The sequence below is a fragment of the Aristolochia californica genome, unplaced genomic scaffold (assembly GCF_029961685.1).
Source record: "Aristolochia californica isolate CCGP_79_NKW_82.1479 unplaced genomic scaffold, dmAriCali1.0.hap1 SCAF_14, whole genome shotgun sequence".
Taxonomy (NCBI): domain Eukaryota; kingdom Viridiplantae; phylum Streptophyta; class Magnoliopsida; order Piperales; family Aristolochiaceae; genus Aristolochia; species Aristolochia californica.
In genome coordinates, this window is record NW_027181815.1 from 22,684,868 (window position 1) to 22,711,871 (window position 27,004).

Below are 27,004 nucleotides of genomic sequence, written 5' to 3' on the forward strand. Positions count from 1 at the left end.
AGAAACGAGAGAGGGAGATGGGGCGAAAACGAGAGATGACAAGAGAAAGTAGAGGGAGCAGAAAACAAAGACGAGAGCCAGCAGAGGGAGCAGAGAGAGCGAAAATGAGAGAAGAAGTCGGGCAGAAGGCGAGCGAGAGGAGAGGAGAAGAGGAAATGAGAGGGATTTTTCATTTCGGGGAAAGGGGGGGGGGGGGGGGGGGGGGGGGGGGGGTGGGGTGAAAGAAGCGACAAAGATTAAAAAAAAAAGGTAAGTGAAAGGGCGGAATCAGTTTTTCGTCGTTTTTGCCTAAGGAGATGAAACGTGTTATCTCGCTTCAATTCAAATCATTTTGTACTAACGCCTTATCTGTGATGACCTAGGTAATGTGAGGGGAATTCATTCTACTTCATTGTAGACTAACCTCTCCCCCTTATGTATTTCCAATTTTTTAAAGTTTTTGGACTCCAAAAAGGGTCAAGAAGAATAATTCTAACCAGAGACACTTTCTAAGAAAAAATATTTCCCGTCTTTTACAAGATCGTTTTCCTTCAATTAAGCCGGCGTAATCCTGCGAGTTACGGATGCTGCTGCAGAAAGCTTCCATTTGACGCGACAAAGATCTTTGGTTGTGTTTTTCAACACGCCACACGCGTTTCCGGTAGGGATGTACTCGTAATTAGAGAGAAAAATGGTGATATCTGTCATAATTAAGAATTAGAAAATTAAAAAGAAAGGTAAAAGGGAGAGAAAAGAAGCTCGACACGAGTCCTCTTTCTTCCGTGAAGTAAACGGAGAGAGGGAGAGGAGGTTGTGCCTAAAACGCCGGGAAAAGGTCGATAGCCGGGGAAGGGAAGAGTAGTAAGGGGCGATATAGGAGAAGTGCAAGGTAATTTGAACCCGTGAGTTTCTGATATCATTTTATAGAATACGGAAATAGATTCTTGACGGGCAAAACAATATGAGTTGAGTGTAAAAAGAACAGGGTTGGGGACTGCCGGAACCTTGATGTACGATGCATTTTGATTTCTTTTTCTTCATCAGATGATTCTCTTTTCTTTTTTCGTTATTAGTTCGCGTAAAATCTGTTCCTATACATCTTCCCAGATTTCGTTTTCGTTTTTCTTTGTATTTTTTTTTCTCTTTCCATTTATTAGTTTTTTTTTTTCGTTTTTAAATTTCTAATCTTATGAGAGAGCTTAGTCCTTCCCTTTCGATTTAATTTGCTAGTTTGGCTGTTAAGCAGGTTTTTTTCATATTTTTGAAATGGTTCTGGAATTTCTATATTATTCCTTTAAAGCCATATTTTGATCGAATTGATCGAGGGAAACTACTTCTTGCCCTGGTTGAAACATTCGGCTGTTTTAGAGTAAATTTCATAGAAGTCGATTTGGGAAACTAACCTGATCTATGCTATCTTCTGACTTCTTTTTATAAAAAATGTCTTCGACTTTTTTGTAATTTTTGTTATGCATATCTTCTGTTATTGGATTCTTATTAGCTGACTGCTCTATCCCATCAGGTTATGATTCATGGAATTGTCTGTTATTAATATTAATATTAGAATTCATGGGATTGTCCATTCTTAATATCAATAATAATTAATATCTCTATTATTTAATATAACATGGACCTTGCAGCTAAGGTTTAACGGTTAAGTAAGCATGTTTGCATATTTCTGGAGATAAAGCAGATATGGACTCTAATTTTGGAGTATAATATTTTGCAAAAAATGTTTGGAGTGTAATGTTATGGAATTTAGTCAATCTTCAATTGTTTAAGACCTGTTACAGGGTAAGCATGGTTGAGGGATTAAGAACAAGTAAATTCATATTTTGGAGTAATATGTCATGGTATCTAATTATTATGAATTACAGAGTTTTTTTTTGTGGACTAAGCATGCTTGCAAGGGTGGAGCAGAACTGGACTTAATCCAAGAACCAAGTTATCGTTATTTTGATATGTTTTGAATTTTTAGGATTTAGTGGCATTGAACCTTCTTGTTGTGCTTTTATCACCAGAAGAAGTTTTCTGTATGAGAATTTTGGTGTTACAAGTTCAAAGTGTCATGTTTCTTCTTAGATGCTTATGATGCATGGATTGATTGTTTCTTTGTGATTTTTTCTTTTCTTTCTTATTTTATCCTGTACACTCACTGAGCATCAGCTTGTTCTTTGTAATTTACAAAATCAAGGGGGCCAGTAATTTGTTTTTCTGAGGGGGTGACAATAATTTCATAATTTTTCAGGGGGGTGAGAGAAACCAACCCTTTTCTTTCTTCTTCGTTTTGGTGGTTGTTAATAAGAGAGCAGTTCAGTGATAGAGAAGGGGAATCCAAATGGCAGACCAGATGGTGAAAGGGGAGGAGCTGGAGAAGAAGGCCGAGAAGAAACTTAATGGTTGGGGATTGTTTGGATCCAAGTACGAGGATGCTGCTGATTTTTATGAAAAGGCTGCAAATTGCTACAAACTGGCCAAGAACTGTAATTTTATCTCTAACTATTGCCTCATTTTTGTCTTAGGTTGTGTTTCTTTTATTGCTGTGAACTTGTTTTATGGTTTTTCTGGTGCCAGTTTCCCATGATTAGGATTTCTTTATTTTATTTTTTATGTTTCTGGATTTTCTTTTTCATAAGAATTTTTTTTCTGGTTGATTATATCACTATTTTATTTTTCATTTGCTCTTATTTTTAAACATATTTCAGAGCAAGTGTTCTAAGGGTCAACACCATGTTATTTATAATTTTTCGGTTTATTGATTGTTCTGTGGATTCGTTTATTAAAATTCATTTGGGTGGCAAGCACAACAAATTTGGAATTTTTCTGTAAATATTTTTTAATATCATATTATGATTTAGATCCACAAGGGTATAAGAGACATAGGTCCATGGATGCTGGTAGTTGGCACATGCCCTGTGTGTAATGGATTGAGATTACTGCATGCATTCTGGGAGAAACATTTATGTTAGCGTCACGACTCAAAAACTGATTAATAATATGTTGTGGAACAGAATTTTATATGCATTCTACTTGTATCTGAAGAGGAAAAGTTTTTGTTCACTTGCAATAATTGTTGATAAGAATTTTATTGAATTACATTTAAAGGCTAAAAGTACAAAGTAAGGCTATTCAGTAAACAATGTCTGCAGAAATAGATAGTAAAAACCAAAAGTCAAATGTTAAACATCTCTATTTGCCATAAACTACTGGTTAAGGGGAAGGAATCATTGCATGTACATGTCATTGAGATACTCCATCTCTCATGCCAACTTGTAGATTAGCCTCATGAGGAATGTGTTTATGTGATGAGATGCCTAAGAAGAGATTCAAAATCTCCTTTGCTTGTTGTTGTTGAAATGGTGACTAGATTTTTTATTGATTGAAAGCTTAAAGATCCAAACTTGCATTAAACTCGAAGGAGGGGTGGGCCAACTGATAACTGTCATACAATCACCCTCCTCCATTTCTGGACCAGAGAAAGTGTCTCTATGCAATTTAAGACTTTGAAGTAGTGTCCTCTACCTGAATAGTTCCAATTTGCCTAAAAGGAACAGAAGATACTCTCGCGCTATCTTAACATCCTTCCACTGCCTGCACGACCAGTCTTGATACAAGATCTACAGTCAAAACTAAGCTTCATGTAAACCTCTAGATTTGGAGACAAAGCTTGAGGTTTTTTTTTCCAATATTAATGGAATCCTAAATGACCTTGGTAACTGAGCTTGGAAAATTATGCAAAATAAAGAACTTACTGCTGCAAAATAGGATGTTAAAATTGATTGTTTGAATAATTCTCCCTTTGGGATGTCCTTTTTTAGCGAAGGTCCTATTCCTGTCATTCCAGATTCCCGAAATAATAGCTGCAACTGTTAATCACCACAGGGTTCTACCCGATTTGGCGATGGACCAATTTGATAAACTGGATAAACAGACTAGCAAGGGAGCACGTAAACTTGCTATCTGAAATTTCTTCAAAACTGCTCCCCAAAGGTCTCCACTTAGCAGGGCAACAACTTGCAATGGCAATCATCAATTTGCTGTTCCCTTTTATTTAACTGTGCAACTTTAAGAATTTTGTGCTTCACTAAAGCTGGAATTCTCCAAACAAGAGAGCAGTGGGGCTTGTTAGAGACTGCACATTCAATTATGAAGAGCACTGAAATCCCAGAACTACTTTTCCTTCAAATTAATATATCAAGTACTGATTATCATGTGTGACAAGAAATCATTATCTTTGCTATTTCACTATAATTTAAGCCCCCATGAAGGTTTGAACCCCAATGTTTTTGGTTGCTAAAAGTGGCATATGATTCAAGAACTTGACTTTAAGAATTATGAGCAATTGTAGAAATCATTGGTAAGGATGCATTACTAATCCAAGTGTCTAGCCAAAATCTAGTAGCATTACTCTAAGAGTATGAATCTAATCCCTTTTATTATCATGGGTGTCAACTTTAAATGGTTTACTTAGACTTGAGGTCTAAGAATTATGATCCTGATACCTGTTTATACAAACAAGAAATTTCATCCAACTAGAGATCTTCTTATTCTAAATATCCAAAAACTAGCAATATGGGATTGGTTCATGTGCTTAATCAATATAATTCCCAACCCATCATGAGATGTTTAAGTTACGTCATGGGTCTTTCGCCACAAAAGAGGGTGATCAAGGTAGGAAGATGGGATTGGGGCTGTCTTGCATCCAAGGGTAGAATATTTGATCAATTACATCTTGTGAAACACAAACATTGCGAAGGAAAGATTTACTCATGTATGGGTGAGGAGGCTCTTTTTTGTTTTTATTTGATAAGAAGGCTTTAATATCTTGGTTGCCCTCACAAAAGCAGATTGTGTCTTGGAGAGAGATGATATTATTTGAATAATTGCTTGGTCTGACTAGAGATTACAGAGAGCGCTTTACCCACATCATTGATGAGGAGGGTAGAATGGGGATCACATTGCCTAAGGTCTCGAGGATTTGGAAAAAGCATTCTGTAGAATCATTGATAAGAAGAGAGATTAAAGTGGGCCCATGATTTTGGGTCATTCACTAAATTTCCAAGCTCTGTTAGTAAAAGAAACTGGTCTTTCTTTATCAATCCCCTCCCTCTTCCCTAGTTTCAAACTAAGCACAGATTCCCACTTCTATGGAAAAAATGGATGAGGTCATCTGCTAAGTATGTGGGTTCCGAAATTTGCCTAGTAGAGATGAAGGTGTTTTGGCTCGGAGTAAGGAAGGGGGCACCTTTTTGAGATAATTTTTTTTTTTTTTTTTAAACTCACTTGATGTGTTTGAGTTCTCTCTCTTTTAGGAATTGAAGTGAGGATGGAGGCTCCCATTGCTGTGTTTGGTATGTTGTTATTAAAAAATTCATAAAAAGCCCTTTAATGTCCTGATTTAAGTAACAGTATCCAGATGGAGCCTTATCAAGGGCATGGAGGATAGTGCATCTTCAATTTCTTCCATTCCGAAAGGGATACCTATTTTATTTCTATCATCCTTTGAAAGTGTCTCAAAAAGAGCGGTGGCTGGCTTTTGGCTTGTGATGATGTCCTTTGTGCAAATTCTGCAAAAAACAAAAAAAATCTTTAATACAAATGGTAATTGCAATCTTGTCAAAGGAAAAAGGAGTTTTTAACCTCAAGGACCAGCGTTGCTTAATTTGGAACACACTTAAATGGCTAGTTATGTGGGTTTCCTTATGTGAACCTACATTTGATCAGTCATATGCACACATGAAAAATGGTTATGATTTTGCATTTATTGCAGTGTGGGCGATGCCAAGTTTCTTGTAGCCAATTTTAGTGGTATTCCAGGGGTATGTAAGCATTGAAGCTTTGGGGTATATGAGCCTTTATACCATATTTTAGGGGTATGTGAGTAGACAGTACATTCAATTGTGCTGTATGTTTCATTGTTGGTTCTCTACTATTGATTATTTTGATTGAACTCTAATGCTTTTCCTGAAAGGTTTCAAAGTTTTTATACTTTTTGACTGCCAATAATTTGTAGATATTTGACTATGCACCTACGAGTGGACATATTTGTTATCTCCTTGTCATTAAAATACATGTGTTATGTCATTAACACATCCTACTTTTCAGGGGACAGAGCTGGAGCTGTATACATCAAACTGGCTAGCTGTCATTTGAAGGTCTGCTTTTCTGTTTATTACTGTGTTAGGTGCTGTGGCCTTTGTTTGTGTTTTTTTCCCCCTCTCTTTTCTGGAAAAGAAGACATGGTTGATGTATTTTTTGCTTATGAGATGCTAAAGCCATTAGTTTACTGCTTGTAGCTAGAAAGCAAGCATGAAGCTGCCTCAGCTTACGTGGATGCAGCAAATTGTTACAAGAAAACCTCTTCTCAAGGTTTTCTATAATTTTTAAGGTTGATTATTTTTTTGAAAACAGTTCATATGTTGCCTGATACTAAAATTTAGTTTGTTATATGCGAGTTCCAGAAGCCATATCGTGCTTGAATTATGCAGTGAATTTGTTCCTGGAGATAGGGAGATTGAATATGGCTGCTAGATACTGCAAGGTAATCTCTCTCTTTCGATCTCTTGCTTAGTGAATCCTCTTTTTCAGCTGTCTTGAAAAAGAAAAAAAGAGTTACTGAATGGTAAGGAGCTTTGTGTTTTGAAATATTTTATGAAGATAAGTTTCTTTTTGTCTTTTTCTCTTCTTATCCTTTTATCTTGGAGTTTCTATTATGTGAAATTGTCCTTAACATCTCTCTATCATTTTTCCTTCTACAGTAGACAACCATTATATAATTTTGCTTTTAATTTTTTCGTACTTTCAAAATCTTTCGTGTAGAAGTTCCGGTTAATGAGTTACTTTCAAGTGGATCAGTGTGGGACATTGCAATTGTTCTGTGCAGGAAATTGGGGAGCTCTTTGAGCAAGAACAAAACTTTGAACAGGCTATGAATTTCCTTGAACGAGCAGCTGATCTTTTCCAAAGTGAAGAAGTGACCACATCAGCAAACCAATGCAAGCAGAAAGTTGCTCAGTTTGCAGCTCAGCTGGAACAGTAGGCACTGCTTCCTAGTGTCATTCATTTCCAGAAGCAGTAGTTTTCCGTTTATGAGTAATAATTTTGAAGTTGATAGCAGTGAGTGGCAGACTAATTTTTCTCTTTGTTATTTTTTAGATACCCTAAGGCAGTTGAGCTTTTTGAAGAGATTGCACGACATTCTATGAACAATAATCTTCTGAAGTACAGTGTCAAAGGAATTCTTCTTAATGCAGGACTATGCCAACTCTGCAGAGGTGATATTGTTGCCATTACTAATGCTTTAGAAAAATATCAGGTATAAATTCTTCTGGTTCTAAACTACATAGTACTTCAATTAGTTTGGTTCGTAACTTTTTTGACTTCTGACTGTTCAATTATTTTATAGGACCTTGATCCAACCTTTTCTGGCACACGAGAGTACAAGTTTCTTTCTGTAAGTTATATTTTTTCTGCACTACGTTTTTCTTAATAAAAAATGCTTTTGAAAGCTGAATTAAATGCTGTGAAGGTTGAGCAGGGGTGGTGGTATATGACATTTGAGTTAGATCACGATAAACATATTAGTTGCTTGTTGCATATGTCACCTTCTGATATTGAGCTGTTTACACAAGTTATTACTTTATCAACAGGATTTGTCATCTGCAATTGATGAGGAAGATATCACAAAGTTCACTGATGTGGTAAAAGAATTTGACAGTATGACCAGGCTGGTATGTTTTCTTTCAGCTAAGATGTGTAGGTGAAGTTTAAAATTGCAAATTGAAGGTTTTGAAGGGATATCTGCTGTCAATGTTATGATTGACTTGGTTTTACTCCCAGCTGCTTATCTTGCGTAACGAGCCTCCTTGTCTGGGTTTTTCACTACTAATTAAGTACTTAGGATCCATTTGGCTATGTAGTATAGAGCTCTTAGAAAGTACTCTTTGATTAGGTTAAATGCTATTTAAAAGTTATTGTTTACATAAAAAAGCTTGTCTGGAAACTACAAATAAAGTTTATATTTTTAAGTTAAAAAGTAGTGTTTGGCTAAGCCTGTTCATAATATTGTTCGATTAGATCAACAAATTCAAGTAATCTCCTAACGGTTGAAATATCTAACTAGAAAAATAACATTTTTATGAAACTGAAGAGTTCTGATGCAACACACCCTTACAAATGCTGGGTATATTCACACTTTGTTTTGAGTTCCATTGCCATTCAACATAACATCTTACATCTTCTCTGTGAATCCCCACATTTATTTCTACTAATAGCATACTCTAAATTTCATCTTTGTTCAAACTGTGTATTAATGTTTTACAGGAAATCAGAAAGATGCCATGTTTTGAACTTTTAGGAGCATCAAGCTTAGGACTGAATTTATCGAACATTTAGCCTGCGACTTAATCTTTTGTTGATATGAGAGCAAAGGGTAAAAAATCTGTCACTTAGTGTTTAAGAATAGTCCCACATGGATTAGTGAGTACAAAGATCTTGGTCCGTCTGGTTCAGAGAGAGTTAAATAGACTATACAAATCTGCCAAGAAATGCCCTGTCTTGCACAGATGCTTAGCTGCATCCGCCATGGCGGAGTTCTCCTCGCTAGCTCCCAATGCGACCTTCGAGAGAGCCAAATAAGCAGATGAATGGAGCCAAAGGAGATAACCGCTCTTAAGTGCAGTTCAGAAGAGACGAGTGTGCTTTCCCATCTTCTCTCCCACTGGAGGCAACCAATAAAGTGCACTCGTCTCTTCTGAACTGCACTTAGGAGTGGTTATCTCCTTTCGCTCCGTTTATATGCTTATTTGGCTCTCTCGAAGGTCGCATTGGGAGCCGGCGAGGAGAACTCCGCCATGGCGAATGCGGCTAAGCATCTATGCAAGGGAGGGAATTTCTTGGTGAATTTGCATAGTTTGTTTAACCTCTCCGAACCAGACGGACCAAGATCTTTGCCTACGGTTTTCTATTTGCCTTCATTGCTTGTACGGCTTTCTTGGCCTTCAATCTGTCTACGACATCGTCGCCTTGGTTCGATAGGTTCTTCACTTCTTCTAGTGTGTTTGCGTCCAATTATAGATCTCAATTTTCCTTTATATTCTCTTACATTTTTAAGGATTAGCCTGTTGTTTCTCCTTCTGAATCTTTGGTTGTTATGTGAAGATTAATGGGTCTAGATCAGTGGGAGGGGAATCTCAGACACCACCGGTGGGTGCTGAAGTTCTGGTGGGGAAGAATCATACGAGGCCCCTGACGGGAGGGGATGTGAGTGAGGTGAGGGTTTTGAATTTTACTGCTTCATTGGCTCGACGGAATACGACTGTAGGGGTTTAGGAGAAAGCGAAAAATAGTACGAGTTCTCCGGTTTTAGATAATCAGGTTGAGAAACGTCTGGGGATTCAGAGCAACGAGATTAGGCCGGTTACTGAGAATCGGCTAAACAGTACAAAACTGATTCTAGAAGTTCAGATGAAGAAAGGTCCACTCAGTGAAGAGAACTAGACTAAGATTGGTTCTAATATTCCCTTAAATGGGACTTAGTCCGTTTTAGATAATCAAATAAATAATGAAACTAAGCAAGAGAGCAGGGCTCCAGCATAGAAGAAAAGGACTGGTGCTGGGGCATCCTCTGTTGCTTAGTTTCGTTCTTTATTTGATTATCTAAAACGGGCTTAGTCCCATTTAAGAGAATATCAGAACCAGTCTTAGTCTCGTTCTCTTCACTGCGTGGACCTTTCTTCATCTGAACTTTTAGAATCGGTTTTGTACTATTTAGCCGATTCTCAGTAACTGGCCTAGTCCTGTTGCTCTGAATCCCCGAACGTTCCTCAACCTGATTATCTGAAACCGGAGAACTAGTACTGTTTTTTGCTTTCTCCGAAACCCTTACAGTCGTATTCTGTTGAGCCAGTGACGTAGAAAAATTTGAAATCCTTGCCTCACTCACACCCCCTCTCGTCAGGGGTCCCATATGATTCTTCCCCATCGGAACTTCTGCACCCACCGGTGGTGTCTGAGATTCCCCTCTCACCGATCTAGACCCATTAATCTTCACATCAACAACCAAAGATTCAGAAGGAGACGGAGAAGGAGAAACAACAGGCGAATCCGGGAAAATGTAAGAGAATATAGAGGGGAATTGAGATCTATAACTGGATGCAGTCGCACTAGAAGAAGTGAGGAACCTATCGAACCAGGGTGATGATATCGCAGAAAGATTGAATAAGAATCGTATGGCAAATTCTTTAAATATCGGAAGGGGTCCAAGTTCCATCAATGACTAGACTATTTAGGGATGCAAAAACTAGACAAGTCTAGAAGAAAAGAGAAACAAGATTTAACTGAGTATCCCCGTACATCTCACTGTAGATTATAATCACAACCCTGAAAAGAATGGTAAAGGAGATCGTCGAATACATGTTAAGTTGATACTAAACCAATGATAACTCAAGAAATGAATGGCCAGATTGCCCATCAAATATCTAAAAAGGGAATGGGACAAATGTGACCTAGTAGTAGCCACAAAATACTTTGGCCAAGAAAATTGTCTCCTTTTTGAGCTTAATGAATTGCACCCTTTTCTCAAAAAAAGAAAAAAAAAAACTCCTCATCCATTTCAGATTACGAATTAAGACTTTGAAAATACCATAGACATCTATTTGAGCAAGTTCTTGCAATTACCATAGTAGCTCGGGCTGATGACATGGCATTAGATTTTGAGAGTGTCTGTATGCCCATTTTAAAGCTAAAAAATCAGCAGTGCTGAGGGATCTTCCGAAGCACAATCTCCCTCTTCCTATGATAATCAATCTAGTTTTCTCTTGGTCATTGCTGCCACTATGTTGCTTGTGCATCCAACCCTTCTCTCCTCCTTTATCACTGCCAATATCACGAAATCACTATCCCCATTCCTAGAAAATGGATCATCAAGAAGATACAAGCTCAGAAAACATTATACTTACCTGTTGAGAATTTTCCCTCACGGTGGGTGAGACCACTCAATCTGCATTGTGGTAGCAATCTTTTCTATTTCAACAAAATTGCTGTCTAATCTCTGAGCAAATTTTCTAACCCTCTTGGCCCAGGATATAACAGTCTTCCAGGCACTTCCAATCATCTTTGGAATGCTAAAATGCCTCTTAAAAATTCTCTATCCATTAAGGAGTGCAGGAAAATTCAGAGCTGAGGTGGAGTTGGTGATGCCCAAAGGAGCACAATAAGAGAGAAGAACGGGACTAGCATGGTCTTGAATCACTCTGCCGTATCTGGAGGGCCCTGGATTACACAGGGAACTCATATCAAAATTTAATTTCAGAACATTTTTTTTTTGGGTCGGGGGACCCAGATTGTCAATGTCAAGTTCAAGCAGCTAAGGTTTTCCATTTTTCCTGAATGATGCAGCTGGAAAATCCTCATCATATTGGACCAGCTTGATCCACTGCAAAATGGCATGAACAGTCTTCTCTTTTAACTCCAATGGAGCCAGTCTTGGCAGCAAAGGTGTGCTCATGGCCCCCCAACCAAAGAAGCCATGTGACAGCAAAGAGTGCCCCATTTTGGGAGCTGAATAGAGAGAAAGAAACTGGCATAGGAAATGTGAGTCCAAACCACCTGAAGCAGGACCAACCTTCACAGGCAAAATGGCAGTGGGGGGAATGATTGATTAATTCTGGTTCTGCATTACAGAACTTGCAACTTGGGTTAGCTGGATTTGCTATTCTTCTTTGCAGGAGGTCAAATGTAGGAAATTTTCTTTTTAGAAGGCACCAAAGGAAGACCTTGATATTCAGAGGTGCAATGATTTTCCAAGCTACCCCAGGATGAGTTGATATCCCCGAGGACTCCTGGAAATTAATATATCGCAAGAGGAGACAGAGGAGGTACCTGAAATCTCAGCCATACAGTTCAACTGGTCGTCCCCTTCCAATCTGATTTATGGCTTGTCATCTTTACTCTGCAGCAGTTCCATCTTGGCAAATTCATGATCAAAGAGGTTTTCTCAGAATTGATGGGCTTACCCTGTTCCATTTGTTAAGCTGACTTGATTGATGCCCAGACGTTAGTCCTGTGAGTCAGAAAGAAGAAGCTAAAACTGCACGAGTCCTTATTGCTTGCTTTGTAAGTTGCTTAGTCGTGATGGCAGGGTTTTTTTTTGTAACTTGGAGTTCCCTGTTATCACCTCGACTAGATTTGGGGACTCCATACCCTAAAGCAGTAGAGGCAAGTTCTAACTGAGGTGCAAAAGCCTGCGAGTGAAGCACGGGTGCCCACTACAAGGTGAGCCAAAAGCGGGCACTTGCTGCCTCTAACTCTTATGCAGTAGCAAGCATGCTCAAGCCTACGTTTTTTGGCATATTCTTGTGGGCCTCACCCGTGAACATGAGGGAATTGGATTTTCCTGGCACATCTCTTTGTTGGGCAATCCAAAAGGGGAAGATTCCAGCACCAAGATTTCTTATGCCTAAACAGTCATAAAGTGCTAATGTGAATCTCCCATTTTAAATCCACAAGAAAATCCTAAGAGAAGACCTTTTGCATCTTTTAAAGGATTCATATAGGTGTTGGGTCCTGAGGACCAGGATGGCTGAAGATCAAAAACCTAAATGCACCAAGCTGATTTAGTACATAAAAAAAAATTTATTTGATTCCATTTTCCCGAGTTGCAGCCAGCCATTGCAAGGAACAGTTCTAAGTTCTTACAGGTAAATGCTTAATTACCCAAGTGGGCTTGCAAATTTGATCTTGTTCAAGTGCTTTATTGATGGTCTCATGCCTTGTGATTTGTGTTTATCTCCATGATATCTAGATGGAATGGGATCGATGAACAGGAAATGAATGCATCTCCATACTATTAAGTAAATAGATAGAACATAACCTGGTTTATTTCACATTACTTATTCTACCGGATCTTACGTAGCCTATTCATATGCAACATGATTAGGGTTTGATCATAGAAGGATTCTCCTCAAGGAAACCAGCCTATCCTGTGTAAGGGGGCCTGGCCTCCCTTGGCTCTTCCACTGTCCAGGGTCCCTTTCCTACCTATGCTCTGCTCCCCTGGCGCGGGCCTACCACGCTTCGCGTCTATGGCGTTTTTACCAGACAGTCTTTGCTAGAAGTGCCATCCTCCCCACCAGCTGTGTGGGTGGGTTGTCTCTCGCTGCTGGGTTCTTTTAGGCTATGGATTACAGGAACAGGTTTAGTTGAATGGGACAGGATGCGGGTAACATGTTCCACTGTGCCGAGATGTGTGGTGCAGGTGGTGATGATCACCCCAGGGTATGCGCCAACGCCCTTGACGGGCATTCCAGGACTCGCCAACACTCGAAACCCTTACTGGTGGGTCAGTCCACCATTCATCTGACCAGAGGTGTGGATAACGAGGCCACCTTCACAACCTTCTCCCTTCTGTCCCTATAAAGTAAGGTAGGGTGGAAAGATTGAGTTGGGCGGCTATATATAGTTTTTATATAATATGAAAAGAGTTGGAAACGAATCAAATGAATGAGTATAAACTCCTTCTAGCTCTCCTTCTCTATTGCTTGAGCATGGGAACAGAATTCTGATACTCCTGCCGAAAAGGAGTGTGTGATGCTGATGTTAATAGTTTGGATGAGATTTGGTCCTTTTCCTCTGGTGACGCAACGAGGATGGGACCAGGTGAGTAGGATGCAGCTCCGTGGACCCCTCGTCTGGCCTGATAGGTGGTTGTATCACACCCTTCTCAAAGGGATTGTATGTGACACTCTCTCTGTTAAGGAATAGTCCCACATGGATTAGTGAGATCAAAGATCTTGATTTTATTAGTTGGCATAAAAGGTTTCCTAAGTGGCTAGTCATTCTGGGATAGGCCTTGGACCCAATTTAACAACCCTAATAGTGCCGCCTCCCAATTATAAAGAGAAAACTAGGGCAACCGCAATACAAGAGTGAAATCTCCAAAAGGCTCTTACTGATCCGTGAACCGACTCAGTGTAAGGCGTTGATCAGGCTCCACAACTTAACAAGCCATAGGGAGGAGCCACCCCAAACCTTTGGCTGAGTAAATAAGGGAGGATAGATATCCAGCCACTACGTTGAAGAGCAATGCAGACAAGGGGTCTCCTGGCAGATGCCCCGTGTTCCCTTAAAGTAGCCATACACTATCCCATTAAGAAGCACTGAATAGCTGGTTGAGGAGATGCAATTTTGTATCTAAAAACGCCATTTTGTCGAACCCCATTTTTCCCAGAAGAGTATCCAACAATTTCCAATTAACTCTATCAAAGACCTTCTCAGAGTCCAGCTTGAGGATAAACCTAGGGAGCTTCAAAGTCTTGAAGTGGTGAAGGAGTTCATGACAAGCCATTGCCGAGTCTAGAATATTCTTCCCTTTGATGAAGGCATTTTGCCTTTGATGGATGAGAACTGGAAGCATTGCCTGGAGACGACGGTTGGCAAGAAGACGAGCAATCACCTTATAACTGCTGGTGGTGAGACTAATAGGACGAAAGTTTGAAGGTAGCTTTCCCCTGTCTTTCTTGGGAATAAGGTAATGAAAAAAGCCCATATACTCTTGAAAGCGATGCCACGGTGGTAGAACGAGTGGACCATGTGAGTGATGTCTTCACCAATGAAGGACCAATAGTGGTGGTAAAATTCACCATTGAAACCGTCTAGACCCGGGGCTCGGTCCAAAGGGAGGCCCATAACAGTGTTCTCAATTTCTTTGTTGGAGAAGGGAAGCTCAATAAGATTGGTGGCTGCTGCAGGGATAGCCAAAAAATTATTGCTCTGGAAGAAAGGTCGAAGTGGCTGGCATCCTGTATAGAGACCGGCAAAAAAGCTCACCAAAGTGTTAGAAATAAGAGACCGGTCTGAGGTAACCTTGCCATTGATGCAAAGCGAAGTTATCTGGTTGACTCTTCTCCTGGTTGTGGCAACGACATGGAAGAATTTTGTGTTTGCATCCCCCTCCGAGAGTCACTTGAAATGGGCGCGTTGCTTCCAGTGCATAAGATTGCTATGAGCGAAGGCTTGCAATTGACATTGAAGGGCATATCGCTGAGCCGTTTCAGCGGTGGTCACGCATCTGGATTCCTCATCTAAGTCAAGGGTAGCCACTTGGGAAAGGCCTAAGGCATTGTTAGCTGAACGAGAGGGACTAGCTCTCTAAGGACCATGAGTGCAAAAGGGGCTTGAGAATGAGTTTCACCGGGAGGGAGCACCCACTCGGGCCGACAACAACAATCTTCTTCCAAAAGGTTTGGACAGAAGAATCAAAGGTGAGGTCTTTATGCCAAGCATTTTTGACTCTGAAGGGCGGGGGCCCCCAATTACCGAAGTGATTATCCACCATGATCTGTTAGTGATCCGAAACCGCACGATCGAGAACTTTGCAAGTTGCATTATTGTAAAGCCGAAGCCAATCCTCGTTGGCGAGGAATCTGTGAAGCTTTGACATGACAGGGGGTTGTCTACCATTAGACCAAGTGATAGTCTTCCCGGATAAAGCAATTTCATCAAGATCCCAACACCCAATGAATTCAGCAAAGAGTCTCATGGAGGTAGTGATCCTCGAAGACGTCGGAAACTTCTCATGGCAAAACCGAGTCATGTTAAAATCCCTGGAAAGCAACAAAAGGATTGGCCATATCTGACAGACTGAGAGGTCTTCCCAAAAGAGTTGCCTCACGTTTTGTCTAATAGGCCCATAGACTCCCACAAGACACCAAGTGTTGCCCGAGCACTTGCCCCAGTTCTTGTTCCACAGCTTGATGCTGAGCGAGTAGCTACCCCAAAAACTGTCCATCACCTCTATAGTGCCAGTGTCCTAAATAAGGAGGATGCCTCCTGCCGAGCCTACAACATCAACAGTAATCTAGCCGGGCTCCTTCTAAGGCCAAATGTCTCGAACAATATTGAAGGGGAGAGAAGCAACCTTGGTCTCTTGAAGCACAACCATGTTGGACTGAACTTGGTAGAGGCAAGGAGGCTCCGAATAGACACGCACCGCCGCAATGAACCAATTCCATGAGCATTATATGAGAGCACAATCATTGATCATTCCTTTTTTTCTTTGACTTTTGAGAGGGATGGTTGTCCCCAGGTAGAGGTCCCGAGAAAACAAGGCCCATCACTTTAGCTAATTCCATCATCTGTGCCCAAGTTTTTGGGTTGAACTTGTGCTGCTCGGACTGCAACGCCTCCACAAAACGTTGGGATCTTTCACCCGGCTCCGAAAATATAAATAGGCCCATTGCTGGATCAGGGGGGAAGCGGGTTTGAGCACTGGGCTCCTCCTGAAGCAATTGCCAAGGCTGCCTCTGTTCCGGCAGTGGTAGGTGGCTGAGGGGGGAGGGGTGAATGCGTGCGTGGTTATTTCCAGAATAAAGATGGGGTTGGTGTCAATTGGTGGTAGCTGGGGGTTGACAGTAGGTTGTTGGAAATCTGAAGGGTTAATTTCGAGGGGGAGGTTGGGAAGGGTGAGGGGTCTTTTGTTGCATGGGGGTGAGGTTTGGGAGTTCAGGTACGAAATTCAGGGGGTATATGGGAGGCTTCATTCAGTGCTCAGCCATTGAAGGATGTTGGATTTTTCGATTTTGGGACTGGTATAGATGATGTCGAGCGCGCTAGCACAAGACGCCCGTTGGGAAGTAGATTTGAGGGTAGGAGGATGATTTTTGGGGACTTTTCTGAGTGTTCGGTGGGAAAGGGAGTAGGCGCTGGCTCAAGGAGTTTTGAGGAGATGAGAGGAGCGAGTCCAAAATTTGGTTGGGAGAGGGGGGAAGGACGGTGTGGTTCTATAGGGAAGAGGACTCGCTCGTCGGAGTTAGGGATAGAGAGAAGCTCCGCAAAGTTTCCGTCATCTCCTTCCATCCAAATCCTGTGTTTGTACCCTCTGGGATGAAGAGCTGGGCTAGTATGGAGCTTCCCTGGCGTTGGGTAATCCGGCATTCCTGGCGACCACATAATGTGGTCACTGAGAAGAAACTAGAGCTCGCAAGAGCTTTACTTCGTTTCAATGGTAATGTGTTCAAACTGCTGGATGATGGTCGGCATGGCCATGAGCGGGCATGAAGACGAAGGACATCTTAGATCCTCTTGCTGAGCTGATGTAGTTGACTCGCTCGACAGTCACAGTGTTTTTTCAATAGGAGAAGTGGAAGAAAAGCTGTTGTCGCCGTCGCTGGTAGACAATAGTCCATTCCATGATATTTTCTCCCGTCAGGGACTTCTGGTACCTCGTTGACTGGGTTATCGGAGGATTCCAACCTTCGGTCGGAGTTCTGGCCACTTCTGGAAGGGACAAGCTTCCTATTTCTGGAAGTCTCTCGGAGCAACGTTGGCCAGTGTTGGAGTAGACGACGGCGGGGCTGGCAATGACGCGGTGACCGGCAGGGTGGAGCCGACTACGGGGTCGGTGACTGGTGGGGCCACCCCTGTACGCATGGTCACGCTTGGGCACCCGCTCACTCATTTGGAAAATTTTTGACCAACCGATTGGATGTTTCTTAATATCTTCTACATCACATGCCAATGTCATCTGCAAAGCTAAGAAGCTTGCCCCATAGAATACTCAAATACTCTTTGATTTCTTCTTCGAATACTCAAATACTCTTGATTTCTTCTTCACCTAACTTCACGACCTGAACTAATGTGTATCTACTTCCTCTACCCGATCATAACCCATCTTCTATATTGAATTACTTGTTTGTGTGAGAGCTTGCTTCCGACCAATTGGGATTTCATCTCGTCCAGAATGGAATGGAGCCTCTTGAATGTTGAGAAGACAGTCAAGGCTGAGACCTTACCCATATTGTTGTGCACATGTTTGTTGATTGTGGAGCTCGGGGATGAGAGGGGGGAAGGACGGTGTGGTTCTGCAGGGAAGAAGACTCATTTGCTGGAGTCGGGGATAGAGAGAAGCTTCGCAAGGTTTCTGTCAGCTCCTTCCATCCAAACCCTGCGTTTGTACCCTCTGGGATGAAGAGCTGGGCCAATATGTGCGGTCACCGAGAAGAAGAAAGCGGAGCTACGTGACCAGAGCTCGCAAGAGCTTTCCTTTTTCGCAATAGTAATGTGCACAAATTGCTGGACGATGGCTGAGATGGGCACGAGTGGGTATGTAGACGAAGGACATCTTAGATCCGCTTGCTGAGCTGATGCGGACAACCGGGCCGGAGATGCGGTTGACTCGCTCGGCAGTCACCGTGTTTTTTTTTTGTAGGAGAAGCAGAAAAAAAGTTGTTGTGCCATCGCCATCGAGGGGAGACAGTGGTCCATTCTATTTTCTCCCATTGGGGACTTCTCGTACTCGTTGGTTGGGTTATCGAAGGATTCCAACCTTCGGTCGGAGTTTTGCTTGCTTCTGGAAGGGACAACCTTCCTGTTTCTTGAAGTCTCTTGGAGCACGGGCTCGGAGCAACATTGGCCGGTGTCAGAGTAGACGACGGCGGGGTTGCTGATGATGCAGTGGCTGGCAGGGCCACCCCTGTACGCTCGGTCGCGCTTGGGCACGCTGTCGCTCATTTCCAAATTTTTTGACCAAATGATCAGATGTTTCTTAATATCTTCTACATCACATGCCAATGTCATATGCAAAGCTAAGAAGTTTGCCCCATAGAAATAATCTTGATTTCTTCTTCACTGACTTCACGACCTGAACTGATGTGATAAATGGGGTATCTACTTCCGCTACATCCATTTCCTTTTGTTTTGGAAGGCCTATGTTAGTGAGGTTAACCTCTCTACCTGATCATAACCCATCTTCTATATTGAATTACTCGTTTGTGTGAGAGCTTGCTTCTGACCAATTGGGATTTCATCTCGTCCATAATGGAATGGAGTCTCTTGAAGGTCGAGAAGACAGTCAAGGCTGAGACCTTACCCATATTGTCGTGAACAGGTTTGTTGATCGTGGAGCTCAGGGATGAGAGGGAGGAAGGACGGTGTGGTTCTGTAGGGCAGAGGACTCGCTGGCCAGACTCCGGGATAGACAGAAGCTCCACAAGGTTTCTGTCAGCTCCTTCCATCCAAACCCTACGTTTGTACCCTCTGGGATGAAGAGCTGGGGCAGTATGGAGCTTCCTTGGAGTTGGGTAATCTGGCATTCCCGGCGACCACATTTTGTGAGCTGGGCCAGTATGGAGCTTCCCTGGAGTTGGGTAATCTGGCATTCCCGGCGACCACATTTTGACCACAAAATGTGGTCACCGAGAAGAAGAAAGCAGAGCTACGTGACCAGAGCTCACAAGAGCTTTCCTTCGTCGCAATGGTAATGTGCACAAATTGCTGGACAATGGCTGAGATGGCCACGGGTAGGCATGTGGACAAAGGACATCTTAGATCCGCTTGCCGAGCTGATGCGAGTGACCGGGCTGGAGATGCGGTTGACTCGCTCGACAGCCACCGTGTTTTTTTCGTAGGAGAAGCGGAAGAAAAGTTGTTGTTGTTGTCGCGTGGAGACAGTAGTCCATTCCGTGATATTTTCTCCCACTGGGGCCTTCTGGTACTCGTCGGCTGGGTTATTGAAGGATTCCAACCTTCAGACGGAGTTCTGGTTGCTTCTGGAAAGGACAACCTTCTTGTTTCTGGAAGTCTCTCGAAGCACAGGCTCGGAGCGACATTGGCCGGTGTCAGAATAGACGACGGCGGGGCTGCCGATGATGCGGTGGCCGGCAGGGTGGAGCCGACCACGGGGCCGGTGGCTGGCGGGGCCACCCCTGTACGCTCGGTCGCGCTTAGGCATGTGGTCGCTCATTTCCAAAAAAATTGACCAATTGATCAGATGTTTCTTAATATCTTCTACATCACATGCCAATGTCATATGCAAAGCTAAGAAGTTTGCCCCATAGAAAAAACTCTTGATTTCTTCTTCACTGACTTCACAACCCGAACTTATGTGATAAATGGGGTATCTACTTCCGCTACATCCATTTCCTTTTGTTGTGGAAGGCATGTGTTACTGAGGTTAACCTCTCTACCTGATCATAACCCATCTTCTATATTGAATTACTTGTTTGTGTGAGAGCTTGCTTTTGACCAATTGGGATTTCATCTCGTCCATAATGGAATGGAGTCTCTTGAAGGTTGAGAAGACAGTCAAGGCTGAGACCTAACCCATATTGTCCTGCACAGGTTTGTTGATCGTGGAGCTCGGGGATGAGAGGGGGGAAGGACGGTGTGGTTTTGCAGGGAAGAGGACTCGCTCGCTGGACTCGGGCATAGAGAGAAGCTCCACAAGGTTTCCTTCAGCTCCTTCCATCCAAACCCTGTGTTTGTACCCTCTGGGATGAAGAGCTGGGCCAGTATGGAGCTTTCCTGAAGTTGGGTAATCTGGCATTCCCGACGACCACATTTTGACCACAAAATGTGGTCACCGAGAAGAAGAAAGCGGAGCTATGTGACCAGAGGTCACAAGAGCTTTCCTTCATTGGAATGGTAATGTGCACAAATTGCTGGACGATGGCTGAGATGGCCACGAGCAGGCATGTAGACGAAGAACATCTTAGATCCGCTTGCTGAGCTGATGCGGACGACTGGGCCGGAGATGCTGTTGACTTGCTTGACAATCACCGTGTTTTTTCCGTAGGAGAAGCGGAAGAAAAGTTGTTGTTGCCGTTGTGGGGAGACAGTAGTCCATTCCATGCTATTTTTTCCCATTGGGGACTTCTGGTACTTGTTGGCTGGGTTATCGTTGGATTCCTACCTTCGGTCGGAGTTCTGGCCGCTTCTGGAAGAGACAACCTTCCTGTTTCTGGAAGTCTCTCGGAGCACGGGCTCGGAGCGACATTCTGACACCGGCTGGGCCATCCTTGTACACTCGGTCGCGCTTGGGCATACGGTTGCTCATTTAAATTTTTTTTGACCAATTGATCAGATGTTTCTTATTATCTTCTACATCACATGCCAATGTCATATGTAAAGCTAACAAGTTTGCCCCATAGAAACAGTTTTGATTTCTTCTTCATTAACTTCACGACCTGAACTGATGTGATAAATGGGGTATCTACTTCCGCTACATCCATTTCCTTTTGTTTTGGAAGGCCTTTGTTACTGAGGTTAACCTCTCTACCTGATCATAACCCATTTTCTATATTGAATTACTTGTTTGTGTGAGAGCTTGCTTCCGACCAATTGGGATTTCATCTTGTCCATAATGGAATGGAGTCTCTTGAAGGTTGAGAAGACAGTCAAGGCTGAGACCTTACCCATATTGTTGTGCATAGGTTTGTTGATTGTGGAGTTCGGGGATGAGAGGGGGGAAGGATGGTGTGGTTCTACAGGGAAGAGGACTTGCTCGCCGGACTCGGGGATAGAGAGAAGCTACACAAGGTTTCCGTCAGCTCCTTCCATCCAAACCCTGCGTTTGTACCCTCTGGTATGAAGAGCTGGGCCAGTATGGAGCTTCCCTAGAGTTGGGTAATCTGGCATTCCTGGCGACCACATTTTGACCACAAAATGTGGTCACCGAGAAGAAGAAAGCGGAGTTACGTGACCAGAGCTCGCAAGAGCTTTCCTTCGTCGCAATGGTATTTTGCACAAATTGCTGGACAATGGCTGAGATGGCACCGAGCAGGCATGTAGACGAAGAACATCTTAGATCTGCTTGCCAAGCTGATGTGGATGACCGGGCCGGAGATGCGGTTGACTCGCTCGATAGTCACTGTGTTTTTTCTGTAGGAGAAGCGGAAGAAAAGTTGTTGTCGCCGTTGCCGTTGCGGGGAGACAGTGGTCCATTCCATGCTATTTTCTCCCATTGGGGACTTTTGGTACTCGTCAGCTGGGTTAGAGGATTCCAACCTTCGGTCGGAGTTCTGGCCGCTTCTGGAAGGGACAACCTTCCTGTTTCTGGAAGTCTCTCGGAGCACGGGCTTGGAGCGACATTGGCAGGAGTGAGAGTAGACGACGGCGGGGCTGCCGATGATGCGGTGGCTGACAGGGTGGAGCCGACCATGTGTGCCGAGCGCTTGGGCACGGTCGCTCATTTCCAAAATTTTTTACCAACTGATCAGATGTTTCTTAATATCTTCTACATCACATGCCAATGTCATCTGCAAAGCTAAGAAGTTTGCCCCATAGAAATACTCTTGATTTCTTCTTCACCTGACTTCACGACCTGAACTGATGTGATAATTGGGGTATCTATTTCCGCTACATCCATTTCCTTTTGTTTTGGATGGCCTGTATTACTGAGGTTAACCTCTCTACCCGATCATAACCCTTCTTCTGTATTGAATTACTTGTTTGTGTGAGAGCTTGCTTCCGACCAATTGGGATTTCATCTCGTCCAGAATGGAATGGAGCCTCTTGAAGGTTGAGAAGCAGTCAAGGCTGAGACCTTACCCATATTGTCGTGCACAGTGTAAAGTGACAAAGTGACAAATACCCCATCACTTTCGTTGCTTAACTTCCTAGCTAGGCTGAGACGTTACCTGAGGGCAGCTATTGTCTAGCACAAGTTAAAGAGATCAATGGCTGATTACTTCCATTGTTTATTTCTTCTAGATAGTTCTTCTGCCAAGTCCCCCCAACTTCATGTGTTATAGGGTGAATTAGTGCATTTTCACCTTCATTGTTGATTTGTTCCTCAGGCCAATCAAAACAAGAGGATCATCTTTTTTTTTAGATAAGTCATCACACTGGCTTGGTCCTCTTCTTCATTATTAATTTGATTGTCGAGGTCTCTTCCTCTGGTTATTGGGCCCATCAGCTTGTGCCTCTTCATCTTCAATGAAAGGCAATGGACTTAGTCTGGAGTTAGTGGTGGGTTTTTTCAACATGTTGGATCAGTGGCCTTTTATGAAGATTTGATTGAGAGGGGATTTGAGAATACACTTTATAGTTGTCAAGCAATGCTTATTATGAATTTCAAGTTCTGCCTCTTGTAGAAAGTTATGTTGATGTAGGTCGGGCATGCTCACCAAATTATAGGGATCTACTTCAAGCTACTGCACTATGTTTGGTGGAAAACCTTGTCACTTGGAAAAGTAAAAAGCAAAACTTGGTTACAAGGTCAAGTGCTAAGGCCAAATATCGGGCAATGACACATGCAGTGATTGAAATGTTGTGGATGAGGTCTTTGTTGGCTGAACTCAAATTTCCCTTGACCACTCCGATGTGACTTCACTATGATTATTAAGCTGCCATACATATGCTTTCAACCCACTTTTACATGAAAGAACAAAGCACATTTGAGATAGATTGTCATTTTGTTTGAAAAAAGCTGCAAGTTGGAATTATTAGTATGGGATGTATACCCTCAAAAAATAAATTTGCTGATATATTTCACAGAAGGCAGTGGCATCTGGTCTCTTAGTGATATTGGTTCCAAGCTGGGCATTTTTGATGTCTATACACCAGCTTCAGCGGGAGTGTTGGAAGTGAGCTATAGTGAAATCTAGTTGTAATATCTTAATAAAGTTAGACTTATTTTAGACTCTTATTTCAGTTTCCTTTATTGAGGGTATGCTTGTCATATGTATGAGTTGATTATAAATAAGAAGATATGGAGAGGGTGTGGATTTAAGCCCTAATCTCCTTCACTCACGTACTTCCTTCCCTTCTCTTTCTTCTCTCCTTACATAGTTCCAACTTCCACGTTTCCTTCTCCTTTTCTTCTCTATTTCATCTACCTCATGTTTAACTAGAGTTCAACAAGGTTTAATGTAATGGAACCCTGGAACTTCTACCCTCGCTCATCTCCAGTCTTCCATTGTAAGAAATCTTTTCTCCTTCTAAATATCAATTGAGATATATAGATAAAGAGAAATCTCTTCTTTGGTCTTCAATTCTTTTGTGACACGCTCAAATGGGTATCAAACTCAAAGATGACGACAACTACAATGGCTTTAATAGGTTGCATGGGCAGGTTAAAAATTCCTTTGACACCATCAATGGTGCCTCTGGTAGTGGCCAATTTCCGTCATAGCTGCCATTGTTGAAAATTGGAAGGTTTGGATAATGTGCAAAAAGTGAGAACTAAGAAGTTGATGTCAAGACTTGGGATTTTGGTCAACAACTTTTTGAATTACGAGAAAATTTGGTGGTTGGAGAGAAGGAAAAAAAGAAAAGGAGTTTGGATCGAAGGACATGTTAGCTGAAAATTGAATAGTTGAGACAAGAATCAATTTGGGGACAATCTCATTGTCTCTGTGGGTTGATCAAGTCAACCTATATATTCCAATTGACTTGCTTTGATACTTTATTGGAATTTTCCAGAAGAAAAGATGTCGGAGAGATTAGGGTTTACAAACTCTTCTTTCCTTTTTAAAACTTAAACAATATTAAAAATTACACCCATGTTCCTACAGCCTGTAAGTCCAAGGAAACTCATTCTATCAGAAAATCTGTCCTAGAAAATAAAGTAAAATAAATAAAATTTATTATACCTTCGAACAAGCTTTTTTAAGATCTAATTGTGGAGGCTTGATCATGTTGATCATCATCAGAAAGCATTTGTTGTAGAGGTTCTTGGAACAGTGTAAAGAAAGGTTGACCTATTGCCAACTTAGTCTCAGGCTAAGGACTCGATTCTTGCCATTGGGACTGATGTCATTTTTTATCGAATTGGCCGTTGTCAGCGCTCTATTGGATGTGGCAGTTGCACTTGTACAAGGTGCTCATTGATGCCACTAATAACAACATTTCCTATAAGAATGTTGAACCAGTTGTTTCTCAAACTAATGATCCTTTAGTATTCAACTGTTTGGTTGATTTTCTGGTTAACTTTCATGGTTTGTTTTGCGGTCAATTTTCAGGTTGGGTTTTTATGATTGTTTTTGTTGGCTCTATTTTTTATGTCTCGTCTTCTTGTGTGCTTTGGATTAATCACGTTTCATGTACGTATGTCAATATTTATCCTCCTGTGAGTTTTTTTATATTTTTTGAATATTGACTTCCACTTGCTACACATTGTGTCTCAAACTGCGAAGAAGACTTTTCTAGTGACTAGGTTTTTTAAGTCACTTTGTCCTAATCTGCTAACCTTTGCCCTAGTTTTTTTTTCATTGACGTGAAGCCGTAGTTTCCAATTGACCCAATATGAGCTGTATTTGCTTGAAAGATAATGTGGTTAAAATCATTCTTAGACAGTTTGATTCAAGTTTTCTTACTAGTGGTTGTAATCACTAGTTTTTGTTTGAAATCATATATTGTGTTTTTTGTTAATTCCAGATCTTCTAATTGGGTCATCTCAAGTACTTTTACCCTTTTCTTGTGTCCTTCCCTTGCATCAGGGTTGTGAGAGTCATTCCGCTCATTGTGTTTTTGTTCTATATGTTTTGTTTTGAGTCTTGGGGCAGTGTCCTATTTAGGGGGAGATGAACAAAGTCAAGTACCTTTTATTATGTTCAAGACCAGGGTTAAGTGATGTATTCCCCAGTTTGAGGGGCACAGATATGGTTTAAGTGTACTGGTAGTGATGAAACTTTGTACAAGAATTAAGAATTGAAGCCACAGAGAAGTTTGAACCACATAGCAATGACAAGCTGCAGATTTTGAATTCCATTTTGGTGTATTTTTGTTCTTGAAAATGGGAAACATTGTGAGAAATGTTTTTATGAGTTGAAACTATATGCTCCAGCTTGAGGGGGAATGCTAGAAGTTACCAATTTGAGTTTATTTTCTTCATTTTTGGGAAAGTTTTGGCTCGGTTTAAGGGGAGTGGGGATATTATTATAATCTTTAATCCCTCTCAACACTTTAATTATGCAAATTTCACACTAGATAAATTCTGTCTTTTAAGTGGCTCATCAATTATGTTTGTTGAGAGGGTCGAAGAAAAGTTCCTGTCTCATTCAATCTAGTTAATTATGCAAATTTCACACTACATAAATTCTGTCTTTTAACTTCAATTCTGTTTGTTGAGAGAGTCGAAGATAAGTTCCTGTCTCATTCAACCTAGTGCTCTGTTGGAGTTACCAGTGGGCTTCTAATGATGACTTACATATAAAAAGTCTTGGTTAAGAAATTGAATGCCATGATGTACCTTGAAAGAAGAAAATGGTACTTTCTTCTTTCTCATTTCACCCTCTACCACTAAAAAGGGAAAATTAAGACATGGTGGTGGCATCTGACACCACTAGTAAGTTGGAATGTAGTGGCTTCTAGATGCTGCCCCTAAACTTGCTGGCGGCAACAAGAATGATAGCAGCCACTTCTATTTCTTAACACACAAAAAAAAAAAAAAAAAAAAAATGCCTCAGCAACATGCTAAGTTCACAGCATCCAGTTAGTCATCTTTACCCCAGTTGGGAGATGAATGAATTGCTTTGGCAGTTTTGGTGATTGAAAAGTAATATAATAATGAAAAGAAAAACAGAAAAAACTCATTAGCTGGAAATTTTTACAACTAAAAGGAAAAGAGATCTAGTGGACTAGTTATGTTCTTTTGGTCACAGAGATTCTATTAATGTTGACGCACACTTGTTTTTTTGTACTACAACAATTTAGGGAGTTTCACTGTTGACAATTTAGACTAACAATTTCTTTTATTTTTTTAGTATAATTTTAGTCTTTGATTTTGACATACACTTCTATGACCCCATAACTCAATAATAACCATCTTCCTATTTTTAGTAGCTACAATGCACAACAACACGTTGTACACATCCTCACTTCTGCTGATTTTAACAATTCATGGCACAGGATGCTTGGAAAACCTCACTTTTGTTGCGTGCAAAAAATGAATTGAAAGCAAAAGAGGATGAAGAGGATGATCTTACGTAAGTTCATTTATGTCCTTATTTGGAGCGTGCATTTATTGAGTACAGTACATTTATATGGTGAGAAGGGGTGATTTCATGTGGTTTTTAGTGGATCACTTTGTATTTTTCTTATTTGATGGCGTTGATTTTGTGTTCGAGTTGTGTGAATAGATTTAATTTGACAAACATTCTTCTTTTGTTCCTTCATTTTCTTGATCTACGGACTGTTGATATCTGATTATATTAGGACCTTCTAAGAGATATCTGCCACCAATTGACACAAGCTTTCTGATGATCCGTTGTCATATCTGCCATTTTTAAATATTAGTTTCGTCACAAAA

At 41.5% G+C, this 27,004-nt stretch overlaps 1 protein-coding gene across 2 annotated transcripts; it reads left to right on the top strand.

Annotated features, from left to right (window-relative positions):
* The first annotated feature begins 665 nt into the window (after positions 1 to 665).
* On the top strand, positions 666 to 26,955 carry LOC137949857 (alpha-soluble NSF attachment protein 2-like). Of its 2 annotated transcripts, none has more exons than XM_068796069.1 (10): positions 666 to 881; positions 2,228 to 2,462; positions 6,085 to 6,134; positions 6,276 to 6,348; positions 6,441 to 6,520; positions 6,863 to 7,014; positions 7,135 to 7,294; positions 7,385 to 7,432; positions 7,629 to 7,709; positions 26,605 to 26,955. In XM_068796069.1, the coding sequence occupies exons 2-10, from the start codon at positions 2,318 to 2,320 to the stop codon at positions 26,683 to 26,685; spliced, it is 870 nt and encodes a 289-aa protein (XP_068652170.1). In that variant the 5' UTR covers positions 666 to 881; positions 2,228 to 2,317; the 3' UTR covers positions 26,686 to 26,955. The 2 variants fall into 2 exon arrangements, with proteins under 2 accessions (XP_068652170.1, XP_068652169.1); XM_068796068.1 differs by having other exon boundaries at positions 667 to 868.
* The last annotated feature ends 49 nt before the right edge of the window (positions 26,956 to 27,004 follow it).

Bases quoted from the DNA above. Each gene is read 5' to 3' on its own strand.
- LOC137949857 (XM_068796069.1), top strand. From the start codon at position 2,318: ATGGCAGACCAGATGGTGAAAGGGGAGGAGCTGGAGAAGAAGGCCGAG. The intron at 6,135-6,275 runs GTCTGCTTTTCT...TACTGCTTGTAG, and splicing joins TGGCTAGCTGTCATTTGAAG to CTAGAAAGCAAGCATGAAGC. The intron at 7,710-26,604 runs GTATGTTTTCTT...TTCATGGCACAG, and splicing joins TTGACAGTATGACCAGGCTG to GATGCTTGGAAAACCTCACT.